The 9,660-nt window shown below is 41.6% G+C and overlaps 1 protein-coding gene across 1 annotated transcript in view; it reads left to right on the top strand.

Moving 5' to 3' along the window:
- Positions 1-7,194, top strand: part of LOC104528926 (C3 and PZP like alpha-2-macroglobulin domain containing 8) — a gene marked incomplete at its 3' end in the record, with an annotated part of 34,871 nt that extends 27,677 nt beyond the window's left edge. The window contains exons 30-36 of the mRNA XM_010173083.2: positions 1,088-1,253; positions 1,786-1,872; positions 2,311-2,447; positions 2,776-2,931; positions 3,327-3,389; positions 3,770-4,008; positions 7,107-7,194. Coding sequence (XP_010171385.2) covers positions 1,088-1,253; positions 1,786-1,872; positions 2,311-2,447; positions 2,776-2,931; positions 3,327-3,389; positions 3,770-4,008; positions 7,107-7,194 — 936 coding nt within the window. The remainder of the gene's footprint in view (positions 1-1,087; positions 1,254-1,785; positions 1,873-2,310; positions 2,448-2,775; positions 2,932-3,326; positions 3,390-3,769; positions 4,009-7,106) is intronic.
- Between the last annotated feature and the right edge of the window lie 2,466 nt (positions 7,195-9,660).

Genomic DNA, 9,660 nt, shown 5'->3' with positions numbered 1-9,660 from the left:
AAGAGTGGTGGTGGGCAAGTAGATCTGTACAGGTAGAACTGAAAGATGAAAACAAGAGGTGTAGGATGTTGCAGCATGTCTTGGTGAACTGTACTCACGCAAAAGGACTGAGTTCAGACAAAACCTTGTGAGTTTATGGAGAGTTTGAAATAGCCACTGCCAACAGCAGTATCTGCTCAGAAACACTGATAATCTTAGTACTTCTGATGACGTCCCTGTAGAGCTTGAAGAGTGAGACTGTGCTGCCATTGTAAGCAGATACCCTCGAGCCCCCAGTTCTTGTTGGAGTAGAAAGCCCTCAACCTTATTAAAAATAATTTTTAAAAAATGTAGAAAATCCTCCAATGCTCATAAAATAACTTTCTGCCTCCCTGTCAGCAGTGTCCCCCCTCTGAGAATTGATGTGATGCTCTCTCTGGGCTGCTGTGTGTCAAGGCATTTTTATTTGCTGGAAGTGCAGTTTATGTGGATCTAATGGTTCTCCTAAAGGAGATTTGCAAGTGTTACTAATGATCTTAGCTAGGAAATGAGGAAGGGGAAGGTTAGTGCCACAGGGAAATCAAAGGAAACCAAATTACATCAAGTCCAATTAAATTGTTTCTATAAATTATCAGAGCCACGTTCCTACATGGTGAGGTCATTGAGGGAGTTAATAAAACATGTTTGTTGGCTGCAGGGACCCCTGGGAACCTTGGCCTTTATTATCCTCTGGCGTCTGCTAGACGCTCCAGAGTGTCAGGAACGCAATCAAACATACAGTAGAGAGCTCACTTCTCCTCTGTTCATCTGCTGCCTTGCAGGGGCATGAAATTTCTTCAGCTTTAGGGGGGAATAAATGTGTCTCAGTGTTAGTCTGGATCATTCTTGCGAAGCTATTTGCTCCTTTTTTTTTTAAATTTGTGAGGTACAGCTTTTCTTGGGGAAGGGAAAGTGTTAATGTCATTGTGCAGAGAACAAAATGCATTTTTCCAAAGTTTGTGTTTTGTTTTGTTTTCTTAATGGACACACAGTCATGAGAAATACAGTGATTCTAACTTCTGAGATATAGGGGCTGGTAATACATCTGGGCTCTTTCCTCTAAATATAGGAAGAAAGAACAGCTGTTGACAAAGCAAAACACTTCTTAGAGTCCAACTTGTATTCAGCAGAAGACCCCTACACTACTGCCTTGACTGCGTATGCCCTGACACTGCTGCACAGTCCCTCTGCTGCCGTGACGCTGCGGAAAATGAACAGCATGGCTATTACACAAGGTACCCTGCTCCTGGGTCCAGTCTGGCAAGTCCCTGAACTGGCAATCCTCTTACAGGAACAAGCAAATAACCCTTGCGACTTAAATGATATATTTAAATTACTGGAGAGGCCAGAGCCTGGGAGATGTCTTCCTCATGGCACAACTTGTCTTTGTAAGACAAAAGTTTTCCTGATTCTGTGTAGCAAGGGCTGAGTACCTTAATTCCACACGTGCAGCTGATGGTGAAGGAAAGCAAATGTACCAGAGGCTCTGCGGTGCCTTTCCTGTCCATGTGACCACGTCACATTCCCTGATGGTGTATTTTAATCCAAAACCCAGGAATTAACTAATTCATCATGTTGAACCATCTTTGTAATTGCAAAGGAAGCCTCTTGCTGAGGGGAGGTTTGTCTAAAGGAGGGACAGTGCAGTTCAGGGCATGAATCTGTTCTTTGAGTCAATGCAAAAGTAGAATTTGATTCTTCCTGTGTACAGAGGTTTAGCTGCAGTCCTGCTCTAATAACACATACTCCATTCTTCTATTTTTCTAGATGGCTTTACACACTGGAGCTTGACGGGAACTCTTGTTACTGATGAAGATACCTTCATGGGATTTAACGACGGTCTGTCTCAATCAGGTACTTGTACTGCACTGACATAGATAAGGCAATGGACTGTAACACCAGGCTGCTCACTGCATGTGTGCTAGTGAGTTGTTTATGTAATACAAGGTATTCTGAAAACAGCAGTCAGGGCAGGGTCTGGATGAAATGGGAGCTCATAAAAGGCAGGTAATATTATACTGAAAGAGCTGGTTAAGAGTAAATGGGAGAGAGCTAGATGTGGTCAAGACAGGACTGTCTTTTCAGCAGAGATATCTTTGGAAGGTGATACATCTTAGGTGCAGACATCTTTTAACTTCATTTTTCTCTTCCTGTGTTTACTTCTACAGACTCTTAGTATCTTTTTTATTTTTCAGTTAATGAATATTCATAGAAGTATCTCTAGACCTGCCCAGTTTCTAACTTCTAGATGGTATTTTGATTTTTTAATTTTTTTTTCTCCCTCTCTTTCAGTTGTTTCTGCAGAAGTGGAAATGACGTCTTATGCCCTTTTGACATACACACTCCTAGGAGATGTGGCATCTGCGCTCCCAGTAGTAAAATGGCTTTCACAGCAGAGGAATGCACTTGGAGGATTCTCATCTACTCAGGTGGGCTGCCTCTGAAAAAGCTGGCTTCAATGCATGTGTAATCAACTGATTCAGGAATGGTCAATGTAGAGTTTGTGTCTCGAGTGTAGGCAGAAATTGTCTGTGTCCTGCTAAGAATAAAAACTTTTCAGTGACCTTCACTGCTTCTTTCTTGGACTGATAATTTGAAAGGAACCTAGACAAAAGTGAACAAAACCTGATATTTCTTTTGCTATATGAATTAATAAGGAAGATTCTGCTGCTAGAAGCTGATGACTGTACAGCACAGTGCTTGTTTGTAAGCTCCTGTATTCTTTACTATTCTGATCTCTCCTCTTCTGATCCCTAGGACACATGTGTAGCACTGCAGGCTCTGGCTGAATATGCTATCCTTTCATATGTTGGAGGAGTCAACCTTACAATTTCCTTGGCTTCTACTAATCTAGACTACCAGGAGACATTTGAGCTTAACAAGATGAATAAAAAAGTCCTCCAGACTGCAGTGGTAGGTGATTTTGTGTTTCTGTAGCCAAAGTTTTAAAGCGATCCGTGTGAACTGGGTTCTGAATGACAACTCAGGTAAGCTCAGTAATGGTAAAATCACAAGCTAAACAGTGAGATCCTGGGACTTTCTGGGGTTTCATGGCTGGGTTCTGACGTGAAAGAGGCAGCACTCAAAGGTATTTTTCACCATAACTAATGCCTGATGCTTATTTTGTGCTGCTGGTTTCTACTATTGTTAAATGCGGGTGACTGAAAGGAGTAAACCATACTCACTTCACTTCTGCAATCTCCTTTATAACTGGAAAGATATTTTCTGTAGAATAAAGCCAAAATTGATGTTCATTTCCATTCTGAGTGCTATGTCTTGTCTGTGTCTTAACTGTGGATTCTCCTCAGATCCCCAGTATTCCAACGGGGCTGTTTGTGAGTGCCAAAGGTGAAGGCTGCTGTCTGATGCAGGTAAAGTTGCCCTGGGGTTGGAGAAAGTATGTGAGCAGATGATCTCTAAACTCATAGTCTATTTGCTACTTTTTTTAATCCCAGTTTGTTATGAGGAAGGAGTTACACTTTGAATTTCTCTCAGAGTAATTATATAACATGGTGTTGCTTTAATTCATAGAAATAAATGTGATTTTACTAGGGTGAATCTGCTCTAGTACAGCTTTACCTATACATAGCTGTGTTGTAAAGCCTCTGTTGCCTCTGTGCCTGCCATTACCTCTCTCTGAAGAGACCTGGTGTTTGTGCTGGTCTTTAGGGAATATTTTTAGATGCTCTGAAACATTGGGGTCTAATAAACTGCCCTGATTTGTTTTGGTTTTTACCCCTTTTTGCTGCAGATTGATGTCACTTACAATGTACCTGATCCTATTGCCAAACCAGCTTTCCAGCTCCTGGTTAACCTGAAGGAGCCAAAGTCAGAGCAGCATCTTCAAGCTCCAAATCTCCTGCGGTCTGTCTCTCCAGATGAAAATCGCTCTGAAGCTTTGCACAGAGAGAGAGCACTGGTGGATGATGATGACCCAGCTTCAGATCAGGACCATCGGGAATACAAAGTCATCCTGGAGACATGCACTAGGTAGGAAATGCCAGTCTGTGTCATGTCCTGCCTGTTTCTCAGAGACCACCTAGTTTGCTGATCAGCACGTCTATACTGATACGTTCATTGATACAGGATAAATACCAAATTCTTTCTTGCTGCACTTCCTTTGTGCAGCCCAAACAGTGTAAGACAGAACACCTCACATGCAGGATGCAGAATTTCAGCCATAATGGTGGATTGTAGGACAGTTATTGCATGGGCATTCATGAGCATTGTCTGCTGGCATTAAGAATTTTACTGCTAAGTATATGTCAAAGGTAGAGAAAAAAAGAGTACAAAGAGGGTAACATCTTGGGTTCTTATCATGAAGTTTAGTTATATCCTCTCCAAAGTTGGAAGAAGACAAATTGAATGTCATTTGCTTGTTTCAGGAGGAAAATAAAAAGTTCTGGATTATTTTCTAGGTCTTTAGTAACAGGCTTTCCTTTAAAGCCTTACAAGAGCTAGGTAATTTCAACTGGTTAACTAATATCTTAAATGTGTTGATATTTTTTTTTTTTTTCAGTTGCTCATTCTTTCAGAAATTTGACACTAAAGCTCCAGAAATTTCATTCCTAGCTCTCCAAGCATTTTCCAAAGACATTAGCAGTTCTGTCTCATTTTATACATTGGGAAACTCAAGATATTAAGAGAAAATAGCTTGCCTATAGACAAACAGCAGCAAGAATAGTTTCTGACCTGTATTCAATCCACTTACATGTTTTGCTTGAACACATTAGTGCTGCTGCAGTTATGAGGAGTTGCTGATTTCTTTACAAAATGTTTTGATTTTTAAGGAGTTTGTTGGAAAGTTGGCCCAAAAGTGGGAAAGCCACAACCAAAGTAAATAAGGAGGGCTTACAGCATCCTTCTGTATAACATAAGAAAACATTCCAAAGAAATTAATAACTAATCTGTGTATTTGTGACCAGAGGAATGGCAGGTGGTGGGGCTACAGCTTCACTGAACTCAAACACCAAAAGCCAAGTGAACGACTCAGATGTGATTCATGGAAATGGAAAACTTTTGCTCCCCTATCAGTTTCTGTCTCCTTCCTTCCTGCAGAGGCAATGCCATAGAGTGACTCCAGTCCTGAAAACAGTTGCAGTGACTCCAGGCAAAGATGAGATCTCATTATCTCTGTTGACACACTTGCCCCTTGCTCACGTGGCTGTGTTGCTGGCAGATGTGTTGCCACAAGCCTGTGAAATCCTGGGCCGGGCATTGTTCAGCCTGGTTGAATTCTTCCTCCCTCCAATAACAACAGCCAGTGATGAGCAACTCAAACTCATCATCCAAAAGTTTGCTAGGGTCAGTCTGGCTGTATACAACACAATAGCACTTTCTCAACCTCTTCCCCTGCCTAAGCATTGCAGTTTTTATTGGGGATGTAAGCTTATAAAGTCTTGTCCCTTGAAGATGCCTGTAACTAAGGAGGCTGCCCTGCATCAACACAACCTTTCTGTTGTTATTTCTGAAACTTCTGCCCTGGGAATTGCTGGAGCAAAGACAGAAATTTGAGAGGAAGCCCAGTCCTCATGGAGATTGATTGCTTGGAAAGAAAACAAAAGCAAATGAAATCTTCCCTTTCTTCCCCTTCTTCCTGTAATGATGCTCTTTTAACTCCTTCATCATCTGATTTAGGCAGTGTGAATACAGGAGTGCAGCTAAGGATGACAACTGAAATATTTTGATTTGGGGGTGTTCTTCAGAATATAGTTGTTTTAAGTGTTGTCATGCTCAGTGAAGTCCTTGGGGTACTTTTGAGGAGTAAGGGAGAAAGCAGTATGGGAAATGAAGGGCTGATTTAACAGAGAGTGGGAAAAATGCAACGTTTTTTAGGGAATATGGTGCATGGAGTTGGATTGGCTAAGGCTTAATGTCTCTGGGAAACTGTCAGCCCCGAACAAGCTTACACAGAGCCAATTGGATCTGTCCACAGACCCTCTCATCATGCTACTGTGGGCGTTATGAGCTTGGGTGTGGTGTGACATCCAGGTTGGCACAGCACAAAGCCTCAGTCAAACTCACACCCCCACCCTGGCTGTGGAGGTCTCTGTATAGAGGCCTCCAAGTCACCCTGCAGGAGCCAGTTTGGATCTGGCAGATTTGGAGCTGGAAGCTATGTACTGTATTTTCTCAGTGCTGGGCGCTATGTACTGTATTTTCTCAGTGCTGGGCATGAGTTAATAAGCCCTCCTGGGTCCAAGCTCCTTGTCTTTGTGGTGCAATTAAACAGCAAACAGGTAAGCTGCCAAGGAGGGATGGTTTAGAGCTGGCTCTGTGTGAATGTGGAGAAGAGGAGCATTGTTCTGCGATTAGCAGAAGCTTCTTTGTTACGACGTCAGCTCTTCTAAAATGCTGCAAGAAATTGAAATCTTTTGCCATGGCCCAAATAAACTTTTTTCCACCCCTCCCTCTCCACCCCCTTTTTTATTAGTGCACACTTCATCAGTAACAATTCTGAATTTCAGTGGGTTTTTGGAGTCTTCATTGATATTATAGAGGACAATATAGGCAGTGAATTCTTTAACACTAGTAACTAGAGAGTAAATTTGCTGACTCATTAGCAAAGACACTTTTCTCAGTGTCAATTAGATGCTGGAGGGAAATGGCCACTTACAAAGCCCCAGGGCTGAATGACTCTGTCTGGCATGGGGAAGTAACATTCCTCTTGCACCACAATCCATTTACAGCCCTCCACTTAGGAAGGAAGTTTCTTCTGCTCCAAGGGGTTGTTCCCTTTTACCAAATACATTTTTTTAGTAATTAATTGAAAAATGAGGCAAGCAGCCCAACAGAAAACTGCATCCTTCTGCTTTTCTACCTCCATTTGCCTGAATATCTCCTATATCTGTGCCCTCTGTGAGTTGTGTTTAATTTTTGTTGAATAAAAGAAAATAAAAGAGGATTTTGTAAAGCCAAGTAGACTGGGGCTTTCAGCAAGTCATTCATAGAAGAGTAAATCCTTTAAATTTTTTTTTCCTCTGAAGTTTGTTTCAGTTGTGCTCCATCCTGAGTTGTCCATGTACCATTTGTTATCTCGGATCTTGAGTTTGTTTTCATTCTTTCTCTCTTTTTGTTCTCATGGGAAGATGGCTGCACTCTGGATCTTCTAACATGGCTGTCTTGGAAGTGCCATTGTTCTCAGGGTTTCGTGCTGATGTTGAGAGCCTAGAGCAGGTAAGATGCTGTAACAAGAGTGCAAGGCATGATCTTGGGCCAGGACCTGGCTCTCTAATTGGCAGGGATTGCCATTGGGGAGCAACAAGAAGCAAATATTGAATGTTAGAGCACTGTCTGAAATGACACAATTAAAACTGGGGGGGGCAGGAGATTTCACTTGTCAAAAAATATTTATCTGAAACGAGTAAACAGATGTTCTGAGCAAGATGAACAAATTTACTGAACACGGCCTGAAGAAGGTTTATTACTGAGCACAGTGCACAGTAATTAAATGAGACCCATTTGGAAATGCTGAAGTGAAAATGTGCTCTAACAGGAGCTGTTTATGGCTTCTTAGTGGGCTGTGTTATCTCCAACATCTGGATTCCATTTCTTTGGAGGCTCTGTGTCTTGGAATTTTTTTGCCCTTTTTTTTTTTTCTTTTTTTCTTTTTTTTTTTTTCCCCTTCTCCTTCTGGGAGAACATCATGTTTATTACAAGCCAAAGTGAGGTGGACAGAATGTGCCTCTTACCCAGCCAGCCCTCTAGGGGAGATGAACTGTAATCTTTAGCTTTGCTTTATATTTTGTGGAAGCATTACAGTGTATTCACTGGTGGGTTTTATGCTGCAAGAAGTTTTTAAGGATTATTTAACTAAAGAGGTGCAAAACCTTTGCATCCTTGAGAAGTGGTAAAGAGCTAAAAAGTATTTTCCTTCCAAAAGAGCTCTTCCATTAATAACTTTATCTTCATTATACTGGAGCGGGGAGGGATTTAGGCAAAGAATTTTAAAGTAGAATGATAGTGAAGACCAGGCAGTTTAATTTGACATCCTAATTCAACAAAAAGTGCACATGGCTTTGTGTTCTCTAAAATTTCACTTGATTTGGCTAATTTATAATATAAACACCATTGCATTTTCTTGGAGAAAATGAGAGCAGTATGTTCCTCTTCAGGGGCTTACACTCCATGTCAAAAGCTGCTGTCAGATAGTCTCCTGGGCTGTCACTGCAGCTGAAGAAACTTGTGTATTAGTCCCTGAGAAGGGAATTGCATCCTTTCACTATTAGGAGCTGTGCTGGAATACTTTTGTACAGAGATGTGTGTTGATCAGATACAAAATTATTCCTGTAAAGAGAAAAATCAAAGGTATTTTGTATCTGTTCACAAGCTGCATGTCAAGAATTCTGTTTTCAAATGCATGCATGTAAAGTCTATCAATTTTTATTTACCTGTTGGCCTTTGAGTCTGATATTCTCTCTCACAACAACAAATGGTGCAGCAAACTGAGTCTATTCAGATGAGGCAAGAGCACCAGTAGGTCTGCAATAGTATCCCTGTGGTAAGAGAAAGGAGGAAAATTAGGTGAGGGGGCCTGTAGTGGGTTTGGTTACTATTTTATGTCCTGCTGCTGAAGGTGCTGGAGTGACAGTCATTTGTAGTGCTTTCAAATTAAGTTCTCTTTCATGGTACTAGCAGAAAAAAATATGGATGGAAACTTGACTTAAGACCAGAGAACTCGAAATGGGACAGGAGGAGAACAACAGGATATCTTTATGGTGTTAAACCCATGGAATGTTTTATCAGCAGAGGAAAAGAGTTGAAACAAAGAGTGCAAAGGGGTTTTCATTACAGAAGAACAGAAAAATTGTTAGGTTAAGTCACAAATCCCTGTACTCTTTATTTTTCCTGAAACAGGCTAAGAAGAAATTACATAAAGAGGAGCTCCCATTGTCCAGGCTGTATTGAGGGAACATCTCCTTTAGTGGTTTCAGCAGGGGACAGAGTTAAGAGTTTCTAGGCTGAGTGTCCCCAGAAGGTCCCTCACACTCATGTGTCACGTTGCATACGTTCTGTCATTTCAGTCCCTGAACATTTTATCCTTTCTGCCAAGGCAGCTGTGCTCTGGTCTGAGCCTTGTCGGTGTGGCTGGGCCAGGCAGGTGTCCCAGATAGACACTTGTAAACCAAAAATGCTTATTTTGTATTTAGTTACTGCTGAAAGGCTGCTATGTGCAGCAATCTGCTCCTGTGCTGTGTCTGATGGTTTACACTCCGCTGTGTTCAGGGCATGTTGTAAATGTTCTAAGTAGCAGAAACACTGAGGATAATTGTGAATATGTGATTAACATTAGGATATGCACTCTGCAAGGAAACTCTGATTCTGGCTTATCAAAGAACTAGCTGTGTGATGTTTTAAAACACTTTTGTTTGCTCTATTCTATCTCATCTACTCGTATGTTGCCATAATCCTTGTGCTCTGCAACACCAGCTTGCCTCTGATGTTTGGTTTCATGTGGCTTCAGAGATTCTCATGTCACATTCAGTGCCATCTCGCTGGTGCCTCAGCACTGCTAGTTCCTCCTAAATCAAACATATTGAAACTGGAGCAGAGACACAGGGAGATTTACCCACAGTTTGTGTGTTGGATAGAAGCATCAGTGTCTGGGAAACATCATAGAATCCCAGACTGGTTTTGGTTGGA

This window comes from Antrostomus carolinensis, unplaced genomic scaffold (genome assembly GCF_000700745.2).
Source record: "Antrostomus carolinensis isolate BGI_N321 unplaced genomic scaffold, ASM70074v2 scaffold14178, whole genome shotgun sequence".
Classification (NCBI taxonomy): Eukaryota; Metazoa; Chordata; class Aves; order Caprimulgiformes; family Caprimulgidae; genus Antrostomus; species Antrostomus carolinensis.
Note: the sequence above shows the minus strand (reverse complement) of the source record. Positions and strands in the feature narration are given on the sequence as shown.